The 19,728-nt window shown below is 43.5% G+C and overlaps 1 protein-coding gene across 2 annotated transcripts in view; it reads left to right on the plus strand.

Moving 5' to 3' along the window:
* The window catches only part of RXRA (retinoid X receptor alpha), a 271,189-nt gene that overhangs the window by 232,705 nt on the left and 18,756 nt on the right, over nt 1-19,728 (plus strand). For both annotated transcript variants that reach the window (XM_074294066.1, XM_074294067.1), the window contains 3 exons: nt 391-560; nt 10,227-10,356; nt 18,293-18,425. In XM_074294066.1, the coding sequence (XP_074150167.1) occupies nt 391-560; nt 10,227-10,356; nt 18,293-18,425 (433 nt within the window). The remainder of the gene's footprint in view (nt 1-390; nt 561-10,226; nt 10,357-18,292; nt 18,426-19,728) is intronic.

The following is a 19,728-nucleotide window of genomic DNA, read 5'->3' on the forward strand; positions in this document are numbered from 1 at the left end:
AGTTCTGGCCTGATATCAGAATGTGCCTATGTTCTTATTGTGCATATCATGGGACGCTGTGGGATGTGTCCCCACAATGGAGGAAATGGCAGGGCTTTAAAATAAAAAATGGTAATAAATGTAGATCATCCGGGCATCGGGTAATTGAGAGTTGACCCACTGCATATTTTTTTTCTGGAAAGTTCTCCTTTCCCTGTTTCTTTAGTGGAAAACTTTAAAGAAAATGACTGACTTTCCCACCTGTGTAGCTAGAACCCAGAATCCCAGACCACGATGCACTTGCTGGGGGGGAGTTTGGTGTGAAGGGCATGAGGGGCTGCCTCTTCTCGGATCCCTGGGCCTTCCACGGGCGCGTGGAATCCGCAGCTCACCCCCCCTCCTCTTTTCCAGCTGTGCAAGAAGAGAGGCAGAGGGGCAAAGACCGGAATGAGAACGAGGTGGAGTCGACCAGTAGTGCTAATGAGGACATGCCGGTGGAGAAGATCCTGGAAGCTGAACTCGCTGTGGAGCCAAAGACAGAGACCTACATCGAGGCGAACATGGGACTGAACCCCAATTCGGTAAGTAAATGAAAAGTGGTTCATGGCATCAGCTAAGAGAGACAGCTCTTCCCATGCTCCCCCCTCCCCCTCCCCAATCCCTTTTTAGACTCGGTGTGTCGATGAATATTGGACATTTTACAATAAAATCTGAACAGGTCCGAGTGAAAGTAAAAAGTACCACCCCAACTTGATGGTCTCTTTCCCATTAAAATTATACCTTCTCAAATGATATAATTTATTGAGTGAAGGAATGTATATTAAATACTTGTAAGCAGCCATAAATCACTACATAGATTGTTTTTATTACTGTCATTAATTATTATTATTGCCAGTGTTATTAGTCCAGGGGGTGCTTATTAGCTGGATGACTATGGATAAGCCTCTTATTCTTGCACATGTGGGAAGGACAGATAATGGCATGTGGCTCCTCTCAGGGCCTGCCAGGCCCCTCACCCCCTTCCTTCTCTCGGGGGACTGTGAGGAAAGTGTTTCTGTAAACTTTAAAGCCCAATAAAAATATGAGATGTTATTATAGTTAACTCTTTGTTTACCCCTCATGTATCTTGGCTAGTGACAATGTCCAGAATCAAAATCTTTTTTCTCCCTCCAGAGACTATATTGATCTGGACCTTGCAAAGGACAATTTAAAAAGACCTTCCCAGCATTTTAGACCAAGCTAGAAAGAAGGCATGATATAATGGAAAAAGCAAACCAAAAACAAAGCTCAAAGAGACCTGGGTTTAAATTTCATTAACCTTTTAGCAAATTCATGAAGAATTACAATAAAAAGAATACTGGCTCTTGGTAAAACCATCCTTTTCCCTCTGCCCTCCCTCCCCCCATTTCTGGTGTGACAATGACTAAGCCATTTAATCATTTGTAAAATGGGGGACTTAGTCTGAATTCTTTTCTAGCATTTGATGTATGAACCTTCCCTGGGTCTCCTCATCTTTAGAAAATCCATCTCAAAGAAGATCCAGTAAGAAAAGGGACAAGAATGTTTCCATAAAATATCAAGGAGCGTGCGTTTGTGTGCGTGTGTGTTTGTACATTCAAATCTGTGCTTTTCTGATCCCCCTTAATTCTGGTACCTTCCTTCTGTTAATTATCTTCATTTCATTCTGTCTGCATCTTGTTCGCACAAGTGGTTTGCATATTGTCTTCTCCATTAGGACGTGGGCCCCTTGAGAGCAGGGACTGATTTTTTGTTGTTGTTGCAGCTCCTGGGTTTTTTTCACTTTAGTTTAGCCTTTCTTTGTATCCCCAGTACTTAGCACATAGTAAGTGCTTAATAGCTGCTTATTGATTGGCCTTCTACACACATACTATGTGTTTGTATGAATATATTTGCATGCACACGTTTGTGCATGTGTCTGAATGTACATCTCTGCAACGTGAATTCCTTAGATGAGGTGCTGTTATGACATGACTGACTATATAAAGGGTGGAGGCAGTGATAAGGCCCAGAGTTTGATTATGTCTAGGATGAGGGGACATGTAGGCCCATCTGGTGGAGCTTCCCAGCTGGACCACAGCAGAACTGTCTCAGCACAGAAGAGAATTCCTGCCATCTTCCAATGACAGTGGGTGGATAAGATTACACCTTTTTTTAATCTCTGAATTGTCCTATCTCATTTCTCTTCTTATTCCCCTGGAGTGACTGGGAGCAGCTTTTATTCCCATTTAATAGCTAGAATAACTGAGCCATCAGGAAATTGAGAAATCTGTCCCCAGTCACACCGTAACACTGTAGGACTCCTGTATTTTGATCCAGGCTGAGACCCAGGTCTTATGTGTACATAATACTGCCAACCCTCATGTAAGAAAATAGCACCACTAGTCATAATAACAACCCCAGCTGATAATCACTTCAGCACTTTGTATACATTTACCCAGTAGTATTCTATATCTGAGTTATGTCTCAATGGATGGGACTGGGTTTCCATTTAAACTCTTGTCTCAGTTTTGACCTTCATTTCTAAGATGATGAGTCAAACTTAAAAGTTTAATCTGTAGCTGGGGAAAGACTTTATAAGAAATAAGGGGTCAACTTATGTTTACTTAAAGGTTTATCCTGTGGTCAGGATTGGACCAAGGGCAGTTGGGTTAGGGTTCAGTTGGTAATGGGATTAGGGCTCATTCCATCTGGGTCAGGGGTCAGGGGTCAGGGTTTAGGCTCTGGCTGGGTCACTTTGCTATCAAGATTAGGGTTTAGGCTATATATGGGGTCAAGGCTCAGACTATGGCCAGGATTTAGGCTCTGTTACCTTTAGATTATATTAAGGATCTGTGAGGTTCCCACAAACTATTATATTAAACTTAGAATATGTTAGGTGCCCAGAATGACTATGTTACTAGGAATTCTTAATCCAAGGATCTTTTAACTGTTTCAATATTTTTATAACCATATTTCAATATCATTGGTTTTTTTTTTTAAATAATCTTATGGACCTTGAAATATTATTTTGAGAAAGGGTCCACAAGCTTTGGCAGACTGTCAGAGGCAAAAAAAAAGTTAAGAATCTTTGGACTAGATTAAAAATCCCATCATGATTAAACATTGCTTCAGCCTCTTTAATAGAGTGCTCTAACCATTGTGCAAGCCTATTGCATGTCCATGGCCTTGCTTCAAGGACTGTGTGGGCAGGTAGCCTATTGAGGGAGAGGCGAGTTTGTGGCCCTCCTAGACTTTGGAGCCTTTCATTGGGCCATAAATCCAAAAATCTATCTTTTCTAGGACTGGACTTTGGGGGCCAGTCTACCTAGTCCTGTGCAAGCATCTTGCAGTCACTGTTGCTTCTCTATGGGGTATTATTCTCTCGTGCTTCAATGAACTCTGTGTTCCAGGGGAGAGACGCAGTATTGGGTGAGGACTCCTTTGACTTAGCTCTTCCTGTTCATCCAACATTTATTAAGTGCCTACTATGTGCACCATGCTGGGTTCTGGTTAGTAGGATATTGATGGCCTCTGGCTTGAGGGAAGTTATTAGGGGCCTTGTGCTGAGTTGAAAACAAGTCTCAGAGAGGGGGCAAGAATAATGACTTTATCTTACCCATCATCTCCTCCTGTCTCTAAGCAGATTGAATACTACTACTTCCTGCATAATTCAACACAGGTTGCTGGGAAGGGGAATGTGTGCTGCATTTCAGGCTAGAAAGGGGCCCCTTAAAATGCCTGGAAATGACAGAGGGAATGTTCAAGGAGCCAACTGGACCAACAGGGCTAGAGTGTATTAAGTTTGGAGATGAAGGTACACTTGAAAGAAGTAATTTCTTCTCTGTTGTTTCAAAGAACAGAATTCAAATCAGCAAATAGAAATTACAGAGGGGCCAGATTTTGGGTCAGTGTAAGGGAGAACTTTCTAACAATTAGAACTGTCCAATAATGACGTGGGTCACCTTGGGAGGTAGTGAACTCCACATCATGGGAGGGGTGGGGCAGAGGCCTCAAAGTTTAGCTTCCTACTCAATCTTCTTTTTATCCTACATTGGAAAAGATGATGAAATTAGAGTCAGAGGAGATGTAGCTTTAAATCCCGTCTCTTCTACTTGCCACCTTTTTGAAATGGGCAAGTCATTTAAACTTTCTGGCCCTCAGTTTCTCCCTCTGTCAAATGGGCTGCTTAGATTGAATGACCCCGTGTCTTAACATAGATAGGGAATGGACCACTAAACCATACATAAAGATCCCTGCCTGCTGCTTATTTACTCTAGCCCTCTTACGCAGTATCCTCTTTTCCAGTGGTGGCCCCTCTCTTGTAATTCTGAATAATCGTTCTTTAGTTGTCTCCACTCCAGCAAATGGGTTTGCCCGCTGGACGTGGCTGTTCCTACTGCTTGGAGAGCAGAAAACCACTAATTCAGTCTTCTGGTAGGACTGAGGACCACCTGCCCGCTTTATACACTCTCCACAACCTCACGTATTGTCACCCTAAGACTCGTTACTGTATCCCACGAGTCCTTGGACTTCGCGATGTACTCTGTAGCTGAACCCTCCTTTATGAGTTTTCAGCCCCAATTAGAGTGGGGGAGCCTTGTCTGATGTTTCTGTTTGTATCCCCAACACTTAACAAAGTACATTGTAAACACTTAGGAATTTTCTTTTTTAATTCATCCACCCCCTACTCACCATTTTAGAGAATGAAGAAATTTCAGTTTGCCCAAGATTACGGAGAGGATTAATGGGAGAGCTGAGTAATATCTCCCACTCCATCACAGCCTCTTTGCACGTCCCCCACAAGGGCTAGCACAGGAGTGGACACACAGTAGGGTGACAGTAGGCATGCGCTGACTCAGAAGAATCCTGTCTGGCGCCCAACTCCCTGAAAGAGGAAACCAGTAACTGAGCTGAGCCTGGCCTGATCACTCTTAATTAGCCTTTGAAGAGGGAGTTTCAAGTCGCTGCTGTCTCTTGGAAGATATTTCCAAGCTCCCCATTTCCAGGAGGATCAGGTAGCCGATGGCTTTTCAGTCAAGCATGCTCCGGAGGGGTTTCTGGAAGCCCTTACCCAACGGGATGGTCTCTTGGGGGCTGAGAGGGTTGGAGAAGGCCCTCGGCCATGGAGCCGCCAGCCTGCTCCAGGGAGGCTGCCTGACAACCGCTTCTTATGAGACTGATTAAAATTCCATCAGCAAAGACGGGGCCATCCCCCGCCCCCCCTCCAGGAGTTTAATTAATGCATGTGCTCAGGAGCTCAGCCCATAGGGCGTTTTGTGCTTTCCCTCTTGTGTTAGGCAGGACTAAGGGGACAGAGGAATCTATACTTCTCAGGGGGAGCATCCTTGGGTTTAGAGCTTAGAGCTAAAAGGGACACCAGAGATCCAACCTTTTTATTTCATAGACAAGGGAAATTGAGACCAAGGTAGTTCAAATGGCTTATCTGTGGCATGGTGGAGAGAGCACCAGCCCTGAATTCAGGAGGACCTGAGTTCAAATCTGGTCTCAGACACTTAACACGTCCTAGCTGTGTGACCCTGGGCAAGTCACTTAACCCCAACTGCCTGAGCAAAAAAACCAAACCAATAAATAAAAGACCAAGATATACAAACGTGTAAAGATACAGGTAGAAGGGAGTAGCACAATTGGATTTTGAATCTAGGTCTTCAAATCTCTAAATCTGCTTCCTACCTGCTTCCATCTGAATGCCCAGGTCTCTGATTTCATGCTTGTCCTCATCCAAATCTCCAATGGCTTGTCTCCTTATGCATCAAATGTCTTCTTAGGGAAGGTCCTTCATAAACTCCATCAGCTTTTTTTCAGGATTCTTTGTCATCATTCTAAATTAAATCCTTTTGACTTCAATTTAAAGGCTTAAAATCAAAGATCTATAGAGTGTCAGAGATAGAAAGGGCCTTCCAAGGTAATCCAGTTCAGTCTTCTCTTTTTTCATAGGAGATTCAGAGAGAAAGGAAGGAAACAAGCACTTATTAAGCACCTGCTGTGTGCCAGACACTGCTAAGTGCTTTATAAAATTTACCTCATTGATCCTAATAGTAACCTTGAGAAATGGTTTATTATCCTCATTTTACAGTGGGGTAAACTGAGACAAACAGTTTAAATGGTTTGCCTAGAGTCACACAAGTAGAAAGTAGCTGGGGTTGGATTTTGAACCCAGTGCTCTATCCACTGTGCCATTCAGTTTCTTCTCGACAATCAGCTTCATTTGACCTGGAGAATTTGAACAACTTGAACTAGAAATCATTGACAATGAGAAGTTGTTTTCTTTTAGAAAGGACCGTTTTGAGAAATCATCACCTTTCCAAGTTGAGTAGATTTGCCGTGAGGTTTTAGACTGATGGATTAGTTAGCAGGTCTTTATCAAGTACCTCCAGTACTAGGCAGAAAAAAAAGCAAAGATTGATGAAATCCCTATGTAACAGGAGTAGATTGGCTGTAAGAAGCCATAGGACTGTTTGGGCTTCACTGTAAGTTCTTTCCAGTTCTTGCATTTTATGATCAAGCTGTCTCTGGGTTCCGGTCCAGCCTTAACCTACTCTATCCATTTCACAGAAGAACAAGCTCAGGTCCACATGAGGGACACTGGCTTGTGCAGGGCTGTATGGTTAACTAATTCTGGCCTGAAATAGAACTCAGGTCCTGTGTTCTTTCTAGGAGATCATGTTGTCCAGTTTGGAAATCAAGACCTGAAACAGAAAGCAACGTAGCATCAGATTCATCATTACGCTCGTGTACTCTGTGCCCTTTGCTTGGCACCAGGTAGACCAAGATAAATACGGCACATTCGCTGCTCTCTAGGGGCTTATCATTTAATTAATTCAGTGCTCATTTTCAGGTTTCAGGCTCTCAGTACCACAGGAACTCATAGGAGAAGAGAAGGATGGCCGGAGGAGCCAGGGAGGGCCCAGTAGGAGAGCTGGGACTTGAGGAACTTGAAGGCATTTGTCTACCAGGCCTGAGCTGTGAAAAGGATCAGCTCCAGCAAACCTTGGCCTGGACGCTTTCTAAGGCTTCTTTCTACTTGACCATTGCATTATCCTGTGATATCAGCATAGCCCTGCAAGCTGTGCTTCTGGGTGAAATCCATCTCCCCTTATCTCCACCTCCCTGCCCCCTTCCCCCGTCCCCAAGGTTTCCAAGCGCTGCGACGGATCTCGTCATCCAATTTGTAATCGCCGTCCCACTTGAGCAGTTAGCAGTTTCTTTAAACAGGGATTTGGTCTGTTTAGACTGCACGTCCTACTAAAGAGCAGATGGTTTTCGTTATTAGGTAGTATTTCAAAGGGAAGTATTTTTTCTCCTGCTTCAATGCTTCAGTTGTTGTGTTTTATGGAATGATGAAATTCCAGCACCCGGCTCATGTGGAAATCAATCCCTTGCAGGACGAATCGATAAGAAGAAAGGGACTGGGGGCAGGGGGCGCCGGGTGGGGGAAAGAAGGGAAACTTTCCCTTTCAGTCTTTTGTTGGGGAACTAGCATAATTATATTAATCATCCCTTCTAGCAAGGTGTATTGGATGTGGTGTCGTGGAAAGGGGCACGGTCTCAGAGCGAGGAAGACCTGGGTTTCAAATCCCACTCCTGACGCAGATGGTAACATGACCCTAAACAAGTCACTCTCAATTCTGGCAAGCAATTCCCTAAGACTAATTGACAGAGCAGGTGCTGGGCTACATTGGTGGAGAGAATTCCTCTCTGGGAATTTCCTAAACCAATAAAATTGCAGGATTGGCCCAGAGAAATAAAGCATACTTACATGCTTACATCACTTGGTCGTTTCCAGAGGATTTTCATATCTATTATCTCATTTGATCCCTACAATTGAGCTATGAAATAAGTAGAATTATGCTCTTTTTTTTTTCTTTTTCAAATGAGGAAGCTAAGACTGGTTTCATTCAGATGAATCCAATTCAAGAGATGCTCCTTAGGTGCTGTTAAAAGGTGCTGGGCCCAACTCTGGTGTGGTGACTCATGCAGTACCATACAGCTAGTTCCTAACAAAGGCTTCAACCAGATGAAGGAGCCGGGGTCTGTTCCCCCCCCCCCCCCCAAGTGTCCACTAGATGCCAGGATCATTGCTGAAGTCCAAGAAGATGCTGGGGTAGGGCGGGTCACCCATTGCCTGGGGTCTTCAAAGCTCTGATAGACCCAGGTAACATATTACATATGTCCTCTCCAGATACTTCATAAAAGGACCTCAGGAATTATTTAAACTAGGTGTTCCCAAACTTTTTAGGTTTCAATAAACTTTCCTGTACCTCCTATTCAGTACAAAAGGAAATGAATTCTAGAGTTTTTCGTTCATAGGCACATAAGAAATAGGGCTAGAAATAGGCACTGGATCTACAGAATAGGGAATTCCGAGGTGAGAAAACATCCTCTACTCAATGCAAGCCAGCATTTTCTCTGTAATTTATCTTCTTAAGAGTTGCCTACAAAATAAAATAAAAGTGGATTAATCTCAGTGGAATAATCTACATCGGGCCACTCATCAAAAGGTTGCCAGGTCAGTTTTTGCCTATTAGAACAGTTAAGTAATCCACATATGGGTGACCTTACACCAGAACTCACATTCTTTATTAGGGTGGGGGAGAATGAGGTATAATCAGGATCATTCCTGACATAGGCTGTCATGTGAAAGACTAAACTTACTCTGCATAACCTCAGATATCAGAGGCGGGTATTTCTTTGATTTTTTTCCTTTTATTTATTGTATATTTAAAAGGAATAGCAAGTTGTACACAGTAGATTGGTTATTTCATGTACAATCACCTTTTTATTATACTGTATCATGGAAATGCATGTTTTATTCCATAAATTAAAAATAAACTAAAATTTAAAAATTAAGTACAGATTTTAGTATTAACATCCCTCCCCCCACACCCCCCAGAAAAAAAAAGTAGGTGGAAGATGCAGATCTCAGCTCTAAAAATGAGAGGTATGAGAAAAGAGAATAGGGTGGGATGTGCTCTCCCTGACTGGAAGCTGAATGACCACCCTGTGCTTGGTGAGTGGCCAGACTGGGTGACCTCTGAGGGCTCCTCCAGCTCCAGAACTCTGTGATTCTGGCATCCCCCCGTTAGCCATAACAATTTTGCCCACCAGACAGAGAAAGCTACACTATTAACAGCAGCACTTCATGCAGGTTCTATTGCCAGTCAGGTCTTACTTTCTGCACAACCACCTGCCCTCAGCCTTCTGCTGGTATCTTCTCCAACTCCTCTTCCCCCAATACACAAGCACATTCCCGTAAGTGAATAATAATGTGCTCTCTGCCTTCACCTAGCTTACAATCTAATGAGGGAAATCAGACAAACTTGAAGATCTTAAAATACGTCTCATGATGGATCAAAGAAAATGAAAATGCAGAAAATACAGATGCAATTCAGGAGATGCTAGGTCAGAAGAAATGACTGTGGCTGACTGATGACCAAGTTGCATATGGGAGAAATGATTAGTCTGTAGTTTGTGGGGGAAAAGATTGTGAGATTTTCAGTGGCCTGGAGGCTCAGTAGTGACCAATAGTGATATATCATCTGAACAATTAATTAATTAACAATCTGATTGTTCTAGGCTGCATAGGACAGGAAAGGGAAAGTCCCACTGCTTTGTACTGTGGTCCAGCCCCATCCAGAGCACCTTTGTGCGCCTTACTGTGTAGGAAGGCCTTGGACTCAAAGGAGTTCCTAGAGAGGAGAGCTGCAGGGATGTAAGAGCACAGATGACCACCCCATACAAAGACCAGATGAAGGAGCTAAGGATGCTTAAGAAGCCTTAAAAGGTGTCATAAAAGCTGTCCTCCAACAGTAGAAGGACTGTTGTGGGGAAGAGGGATCACCTATGTCCTCCTTGACCCTAGAAGCAGTGGGTAAAAATTGTAGAAAGGCAGATTTAAGCTTAATGTAGCAAGGAGAGTCATCTAAAAATAGAATGAGCTGCCTCAAGAGATCATGGATTTTTCTTTGAAGTCTCCAAACAAAGTCTGGGCTGTAGAGATGAGTCCACTAGAGATAACCTCTGACAGCCCTTCCAGTTAGGAGGTTCTGCAAATCTGGGAAGGACTTCAGAAGGTTGCTTTTCAGGGGGGTCTTCCTCCAAGTCCTTGCAGCCTGCAGCCGAGCTCTCGCTGCCTTTCAGCTCTCTGCACGGCCCCCGAAGCCTGGCCCTGAGTGAGAGGGGTCCCTCTGTGCCTCTCCCTGCTCTCACGGTGCTCTCTCTGTTTGCAGCCCAACGACCCCGTTACGAACATTTGCCAAGCAGCAGACAAACAGCTCTTCACCTTGGTGGAATGGGCCAAGAGAATCCCCCACTTCTCAGAGCTACCCCTGGATGACCAGGTCATTCTATTGCGAGCGGGTAAGTGAGGCTTCCAGCCTAGGGCTAGGCCTGGCTTTGGGACACGGGACTAGGGCTGGGAGAAAGCTTCCAATCTGGAGCAAAGCCTGGCTTTGGGACATGGGGGAAGAAGCTGCTGCTACCTTGAGGCTCTTTTGCCTGGAAAGACAAAGGCAGAAAATGTGTGCCATTGAAGTCTCTGAAGCCATTAAGCTAGGATTTACTTACCAAATCCCAGAATGCCAGACAGATTATACACAGCTTTTTCCCTTTGTGTCTTGGAAGAGGAGGTTTTAGGCAATTAGAACCCCAGCCACTGGAGAATAAAATGTCTAGAATCATGCATTATGCTAATTCATATGTGTGCCATTTCTCCTTTACCCCTGCAGCTTCTGAACTCTTCAAGGTTAAGGATCATTTCCTATTTATCTCTGCATTTCCTCCGTCCTTCCCCCTTACTCCTTCAGCATCTAACAAGGCTTTTCACACACTCTGCCAAGAAGATGTTTGTTGAATGAGTGAAAGCAGGACCAGCTAAAAACAATCAAGTTCAGGAAGGGTTAAGATAGATCCATGAATGACTTACATAATGGGAGGAAGTTAAGTTAGGGCTGCAGTTTGGGAAGGTTTTTCATTTTTTCAGATTGACAAGTGATGTATCAATAGTTTTCTCCAAACCATCTGTCAGGGCTCCCATCAGAGAAGGGATCATAGGTTTGGAGGAATAAGGGGGCTGATCTTAGGAGGCACCTGATGGGTTAATGTCCTTAATCTGCCAACTTTACTAGGCAGGGGAGCCTGCTGGCAAATATGACTAGTAACTCCCTGCTCCATTTCCTTGGAACCACTAAGAACCTTTTGATTTCAAAGTTCTCTCACACCCCAAGCCTTTGGCCCTATAAAATATTTCCATTACTCTTTTTCTCTGAGTTTCTTGCCACTTCTGTGAACTTCTTACCTTTACTTAACACTCTTGATTTTGGACTTGAGTTTGGGAAAATCCTATCAAAAGGGGAGAAGAAAATGAAGACAAAATGACATTTATACCAGGTTGAAAATTTTATTCAAGGGACATGGCTGAGACTGAGATAATAATAGGAACAGAGGAAGTATATAGTGTAGTGGAAAGAACCTTGTATTTAGTACTGGGAGAGCTGAGTTCTAGTTTCAGCTTTGCTGCCAGCCCGCTGTATGATCTTAGGAAGATTCTTCTTTTTTCTTGTCTGTTGTGAACTCTTCTGTAAAATGGGGTAGATTTGGGGTCTATAATCTCAAGCTTCTTGCAGTTCTGACACTGGGAGACTCATGTCCAGCCAGCTGTATCCTCTTATGAGCAGGAGGGAAACACATGCCATTTTCTCTTCTTGCCACCACGAGGAGAATGGTGAGGAAATGCTTCCTTTCATACAAAATGAAGCTTGACCCTCTATTATTTTCTGACAGAACCAGGGGGGAACATCATGTTTAATGGCTAAACAAACAAACAAATAAACAAGTTGTGGGCCACTGGGGAAAAGCCTCAGGCCCTAATTCTGGGAGGAGCCCAAGACCCTAAAAATTAACTAGACAATTTATCCTGTATTAAGTGTAGGATCTGGTTACTCTGAGGCTGGGACATTGAAACACAAATTCCATTCAGTCCTCCGGATGCAGAAGATATAATTATACGCTGAGTGGAATGTTGAGAAATGATTTGTTCTATCTGATTGGCTAGTTTACAGGGCAGAGTGCTCTAGACATACACTGTGAATTGCCATTGCTCATTAAAAAAAATACCCCATGACATTATATTTGGGAAGGGGGGACAGTTAGAAAGAAGAGTCATTTAGAGTAACTGCTTGGGATAAGGACATTTCCTTGAGCACCTTAATCCTCCTTGCTCCCTTTAGTTGCACCTCCCCTCCCCAAATTATCAGTCCCTTCTGTCGACTGCCCGGTTTTAAGGAAGAAACTTCTCAGTCAGTATTGTCCAAATAATGCCCGGAAAATTCTACCATGTTATCTCTGATCCCACAGAGGCTTTCTGTTTTTTCCTTCCACCTCAGCTTAGCTTCCTTTCCCACGAATGCCAGAGACATATTCTATCGTTTTACTGGCCCCTACCACAAGGCCGCCTCTCTGTTCCTTGTCTCTCTGTCCCCTTCTCCCTTTTCTTTCTCTCCCTCTCAGCCCATACCCCATCTGTACCATGAAAAAGAGGAAATAACGTGGGCAGTATGAAGTAGTGGAAAGAACACTGGGCTTATTAGTCAGAGGGCTCTTTCTCAGTGCCGGGTCTCATTTGCTGTCCTGTGCACGTGACTCTCTCCTCGGAGGCTCCATGTGGACCATGTGTGTCCACTACCCACCCACATAGCGTTTCCTCATCTGTGAAAGGAGGACGTTAGAGGAGAGGATCTCTGAGATCCAGCTCCCCTTGTAGGCTCTTCTTGTTTACAAGTCTTATCTACCTTTCCATAGTGAGAGGCAGGACAGAAGGTGGACACTGCCCAGCTCTGCTGGCTTAGCACCCTTATGATCCTGCCCTGGTCGCGCCACTGAAGTCCGCAATGTAAAACGAGAGCATCGAACCCTTTCAGCTCTTCAGTTTGTGGACTTAAAATTCCCCCTTCTCATAAGCCTGATCCTGTCTGGAAGATGGAGTATGGATCCCTTTGGTAAAAGCATCATTGGCCCAAACAACACAAACATACAGTGCAGACGTGTAGAAGCTCTGCTTTAGGGAACCCGGCTCGTGGGAGCCAAGTTTGCCTTTTAATGTGACTTTTGAGTTGCTCTTATAAAAGGCTTCACTTCTTGGGTTCCTGTTGCATAGAGGCCAGATGACTGAATTCATTTCTTTGTTGAAGATCTTTATAGTGATAAGGTAGAAAATGTTGTGGAACTGTACTATAGATAATGTTAGAATTGGAAAGGATTTCAAAACCTAGCTCATAGAATGTAGTGCTTTGTGCAGTGTTGTCCATTCATGTCTGACTCTTTGTGATCCTCTGAACTACACTGTCTGTGGAAGTTTCTTGGCAACAATACGGAGTAGTTTGATGCTTCCTTCCCCAGCGATTAAGGCAAGTTAAGTGACTTGCCCATGCCCACACAGCTAATGTTGAATATGAACGTCTCCCTGACTCCAGGCCCAACATCCACTGAGCCACCTAATTGCCTCTCGGTGGGTTTACTTTTCTTGATTGGCCCATTGCTAGTGCTTAATTCATTAATTAATTTGTTCATTCAGTCATCCATCACAGAATGTTAACTCTGGAAAGGATTTTTTTAAAAAGAGGTTATTATGTGCCATTAGAACTAAAAGGGACCTTAACCTTAGTACAATAAAATATTAAAATAGGAAGAGATTAGGCTTTGAATGTCAGAAGTTGTAAGGGCCCTTAGAGATTATTTAGTCTAGGGCTTCTTAAAGTTTTCCACACATGACCATTTTTACTTGAGAAATTTTTACATGATCCTGGGTATGTAGGTATATAAAATAGGTATACAAATCAAACATTTGCTGATAATAAATCACAATTCCATGATCCCCAAATCAGTTATGAGACCCCATATGGAGTTGCAACCTGAGTTTAAGAAGCTTGGATCTAGTGTTATCCCTTTAGTTTACAGGTGAAGATTCACTGTCAAGAATGTCCCAAGAATCATAAATAATAGTGTACACTTCACCTAGCTAATTTGTGGTAAATAATTCTGGCTTCCAGGAGCTAACTTAGCATGCCCAGAGGTAGTTGGTCTTGATGCTGCCTCATGTTTAATTCCAGGGCCAGTCTTGGTCTATGTGCATCCACGCTCCAGTCTTAGTTAGCCCTTCCAGATGCAGTACCTGGAATTCTCCCCACAACTCACAGGAGGGGGAATTTCTCATGGCTTGTGGTCCTGCCCTTTGCTCAGAATACATCTGAATTGTGATTTCATGATCCTTATGCTGCAACATACAAGACCTAGGAAAGGGAGCTCATGGACATTGCCATGCAGGGTCCAGCTCCCAGTGTCTTTATCCAGTGGGGCCTCAGATAACCTTCATGGAGGCACTAACCAGTGCCTTTATGTATTATTGAGTACAGAGAGCAGCCCGTGGTGAACAGCTGCACATAAAATATTTAAAGATTATAACTTAGCTAAGAGCAGCGGTTGAATTCATTCATGCATCCACCACAGGAAAATTAAATGGAACGGAGTCCTCGGGCCAGTAGAAGGAGATCAACCATCCTATCTTCTCCTTGTCTGTCCATGAATTCTTAAAGGTCTGAGAACTTATGGCTCTAGGGGCTCAGCAAGGGGAAGCTGGCTCCGGTGGGAGAGAGCATGCAATTAGAGTGGCTAGTCATGGAGTCCACATCTGTGAGAAGCACCCAGGGGTATGGAGAAGCCTCTTTAATATCATAAAAACAAACAAAATCAAAATGTAGACAACACAGAGAAATAGAAATTCCAGCTGAGGGTGCATGTCCCTCACAAGGTATTTACTCTTCAGCATTAAAAAAAATTTTTTTTAACACAGTTGAGTTGATGTGTCAAAAGATTGGATGCAACAAAGGTCACTCTTATGAGACTAGACCTGTAGGTCAGAACTGGGTATATTTTCCTTTATTTTTGAAATTATTCTTCCACTTGACTCCTCCCCCTCATCATGAAAAATATGCACAAGACAGGTGATTTCCTTTTGCATCTTGTTTTGTAACTTTGAGCAAACCCTTTCTCTTTTGTGGGTCTCAGTTTCTCCAACTGTAAAATGATTGAGTTGGATTAGATGGTCTTTAAGATTCTTTCTATGCTTTTTTTTTTCCACGTTGCCTTTCTGACTCATTCTTGGATCCCATGTCTAAAGACCTTAGGCTATTTTCTAAAACCTTCCCCTCGGTCTTTCAGATCAGAAATGACAAGGAAGCGATAGGACTTGTCTAACTGAGCTCCTGGAATCTTTGGTGATAATAATCATAATAATCCCTTACATTTGTGTTGTACTTTTTGCTTTTCAAAGGACATTCTCATTTTTTAGCTCATTTGATCCTCAAAAGACAGAGAGGGTTATGGAAGATAGCAGCAGACTTAGTATCCTGAGATCTCGGCACAAATCCCAGCTCTGGGGCTTTTTAAAATTCAGTTTTTATTTTATTTTCAATTCCAAATTCTCTCCATCTCTGTCCCCTTCCCCCACCACTGAGAAGGGAAGGAAATTAAAACCTATTCCAAATATGTATGGACATGCAAAAAAAAAAATCTCCACGTTAGCTGTTATATCTACCCCATTCCCCTTTTCCCCATCCCCCCCAATAAGGCAAGAAAGAAATAGAAGAAAATATCACCCTGTGGTATTTTTTACATGTGATCCTATGAGCAAATTAGGCCAGCCTTGTAGGCCTCATCTTATTCATGTATAAAAACAGGATAGTACTAAGTTCACTGCCTACTTCCCAAAGTTTTTTTTGGGATAAAATACTTCATAAACCTTTAAAGTACTACATTCATGTGAATTATTGTCTGTACTGGTATAACTGAGCTTTAGAGAAAACAATGATTCTCCTCTTCATTTGATACCCCAAAATTAAGGACTCCCAAGTTTATAGAACAAGTCAGTATAAAACTGAAAACTGAACCCTTATCTCCTGAGTCTGGTTAGGAACTAGTAGGAACTGGATGGTAGTTATGTAAGGAAAGAGGAATGGCATTATTAAATACTTATTATATATTAAACACCGTGCTAAAGGTTTTTAGAATATCATCTCATTAGATCCTAACAACAACAGAAAAACTCTCAAAAAACTTAAAATATAAAGGGCTTAGTGAAATGCAGATTCCAGCTGAGGGAGTGTGTTCCTATCTGGGAAATAGGCTCTATTATTATTCTAGTTTGCATTTAGGGAAACTGAGGCAGACAGTTCACATAGCTGAGGCTGCATTTAAACTCAAGTAATCCTGACTGCAAGACCCAGTTCTTTGCTCCTCACTGTCTCTGGTGTAAGGTTAGTGGTTAGAATACCTGCCTTAGGATTTAGGGATGGAGGGGTAAAATAGCACCAGTACCATTTCTGGAGTGCTCTCTGTCAGGATGCTACAGACATTTGTTAAACATTCATCCATCACACAAGCACTTGTTATGCACCGTCTAGAGCTGGAAGGGACCTCCTGACCAATCCTGTCATTTTGCAGTGGCCAGGGAAGTGAGTGTGGGTCTTGCTCAGAGTCACGTAGATATTGAGAGGATTTCAGTCCAAATCCTTTGACTTTCAAATTCAGTATTCTTTCCCTTCCACCATGGTTCCTATGCCAGATATAAGAATATAAATGAAAAACAAAATATCCTGGACTCTTAAGGGTGGTCCTATCTTTGAGGCTTATAGCTCATGATGGTCACATTTAAGATCTATAAACGTAGCAGATACTCAGTTCTCCTTTGCAAAGACCATCGGGTGGCCCATAGGACTTGGAAATGTAGGTCCATTCTGTTCCTGTAGAAGGGCACACTCCAGGACATTCCTGAGGCAGAGGAATAGACCAGATGACTTCTTGATGTAGTTCCACCCCATAGAACTAAATATAAGGAAAAAGGGGTTGCTCAACTGAATTAACTGGCTTATTAACTTGAGGGATTCTAATATTAGGAGTTACCTAAAGTTCTCCATCAAGGTGGACCTGCATAAGTTTTGTACAAATCAACAAAGCAAGCAAACATTTGTTAAGTGACAAACTCCTGTGAGTCCAAGAGGTATCACATGTGGATAGGTTTTCACAAATCTAATGTTTTCACGTTCTCAGTGAGCTCACAATTTAAGAGAATTCCGTGGTGGATCCTTGTGGAGGATCTGGTTAGCAAACACACTCTGCTTCTTGGAAAACGGAGTTTTTCTCTTTTGGTTTTGCACTTCTAAACATATATGCACACAAGGACACAAACCCATTTCTCAGGACTCTGCAGGGTCCTGCCATCCCTGAGAACCATTTGCACAATTTGGTCTGTGCTGCTTAGGAAGGGAGAGGATGGTTCGTAACAAGCTTTCTGCCTCCTGCATGAACTTTCCAAGCATGCAGCCGCACCCTCAGGCTTCCCCTGGGAAGTTCACTTCTCCTTGGCTCTTGCACAGCTGGCCTTGGCAGCCCTGCTGGCACTGCAGCAGGTACCCTCACCACTAACCTTGCCCATCAGCCCGTGGGTGCCTGCCATGTGCCCCTTGCCACCAACCGCAACTCTCACTAGGTAGCAAAGGGTACATGAGGCAGTTGGGGCTGCCTTTGGAGGCAAGGGACTTCAATTCCACCAAGATTTACTCAGCTTCCTGTGCTGTGCCAGGCGCAAGGCTCAGTGCTGGGGATGGATGCAAAGACAAAAATGAAAACTCCCTTCCCTTTGCGAGTTTATATTCTACTGGGGACTGGGAGGAGCGGAGGAGGGAGGATATAACACTTATGTTATTTTATTTATTATGTTATGTTAAGTAAATACAAAGACTTGTCCACAATTATCCCACAAGCCTCCTGGCTTTTTATCCAGTACTCTTTCCCCTCTAGTATCTCTCCAATCTATTATCTAACATCCTGTGATTCTGTAATTTTCCATTTCTAATAAAACTCTAAGATCTATTTACTTTGTTTGAATGACAGAAAAGAATTCTTCACTTTGTATGACTGCTTTGTTTTAGCCAGACTGTGACTGGTTCCCTTATTAGACACACTTCTAACCCCAGCTAGTGGTCTCGGCCTGCAGCAGAAAGGAAGACTGTAGTGGTCCTTTCTTAGGAACCTCAGACTGCCTGCGTTTTACTCAGCGTGGACACCAGCCTTGTGCCCTGATGGCATAGCGAAGGGAATTGTGTGGTACACACGGCTGAGAACCAGGACGCCCACAGCATCCTGTGCTTGCTGCCCCGGGACAGGCGAGGGGAAGGCCTCAGGGTGAGGAAGAGCTCGTTAGGGGCTGGAGATCAATGTGTGTCCTCTTCCCCCTTCCCTACAGGCTGGAATGAGCTGCTCATCGCCTCGTTCTCTCACCGCTCGATAGCAGTGAAAGATGGGATCCTTCTTGCCACCGGCCTCCACGTCCATAGGAACAGCGCTCACAGTGCAGGGGTGGGCGCCATCTTTGACAGGTGGGGATGGGACTTGGTGGGGTGGAAGGGGATCCTGCTAAAGAGGGCAGGGATACATCTCCCTGCGATCCATCAGCCTGAAGAGATGTTTGATCTGAGGGTGCTTTGGAGGAGATATGGGTAGAGAGACAGACAACCTTCCATGAGCCAGACCGTAGGACCGTAGGTGAACCTCCTTTGGCTTCAGTTTCTCTATTGGTAAAATTAGAGGGTTGGAGGAAATGCTCTCCAAGAAATAGTTCTCTGCAATTCTTTAATCTCTGTTATTAGTCTAGTTTAGAGCTTGCATTTAGCAAACTGCTTATCAAAAACTGGATGGAGACAGAGGGGACCCAGAAATGAGAAGCTCAATGAAGAGCAAGGGAGAGTCTGCTAAAGAAATAAAGACTGAAGAGTTCAGGAAAAAAAAGAAATAGAGTCCCAACCTCTAAAGTCATAGATCAGACAAAGTCTTAAACTCTAAATAAAAGAATTAGGAGTTTTCCACTTGAACCTTGAAATTTAAGAAACTTGATACACTGAGGAGTGAATTTATGAAAATGTTCCTCTGAGAAGTGACAGTCTGGCAGCAGAAGTGGCCTCCAAAGGTTTTAAATGAAGAATTAATTTTTAGAGAAGTCTGGTACATATTATGAAAAGAAGGTCATGTTTGGGCCAAATGAAGATACCAGGCCTTCTCCAGAACTACCCCCATGGGAGTACATGAATGGGAGACAGAATCATCAGAGCATCAGCTGGAAGGTCCATAGAGGATACCTAGTCCTAATTACTCATTTTAGGGTTGGGGAAACTGAGGCACAGGAGGATGAAGTAATCTTTACGTCACTTGTTTACATGAACTGTAACACTTGCAGTCTTTTTTATTGAAAGGTGGGGTTTGAGATGGCAAATGACACCTTATTTCAAATGGAGAAGCTCCTCCCCCTCCTCCCCCTCCTCCCCCTCCTTCCCCTCCTCCCCCTCCCTTTGATACTGTCTTGACTTTCTCTATTTTCCAAAGAATAAAAGAATCCCTTGCCAAGAAACTGGAATTCTCTCCCCTCCTCATTTCTTTCATCCCTATCTTAGGGAAATAGCTCTCCTTGATATGTGGAACCCATGGTCATCATTCCATAAAAAAACTTTGCCCTTTGGGAATTCCCCAAGTGCCTGGGTTTGATTAAGCAGATGCCTCTGCTGTGTGAAATGGGAATCCTTGTGCCCATCGAACAGATGAATATGCTGGTACAGAGCGGGTCAGTACCTACCACCCAGTCCCAGCTGCTGATCTACTCCAGAGTAGAATTTGGCCACCAGACAGGGC

This window comes from Sminthopsis crassicaudata, chromosome 2 (genome assembly GCF_048593235.1).
Source record: "Sminthopsis crassicaudata isolate SCR6 chromosome 2, ASM4859323v1, whole genome shotgun sequence".
NCBI lineage: Eukaryota > Metazoa > Chordata > Mammalia > Dasyuromorphia > Dasyuridae > Sminthopsis > Sminthopsis crassicaudata.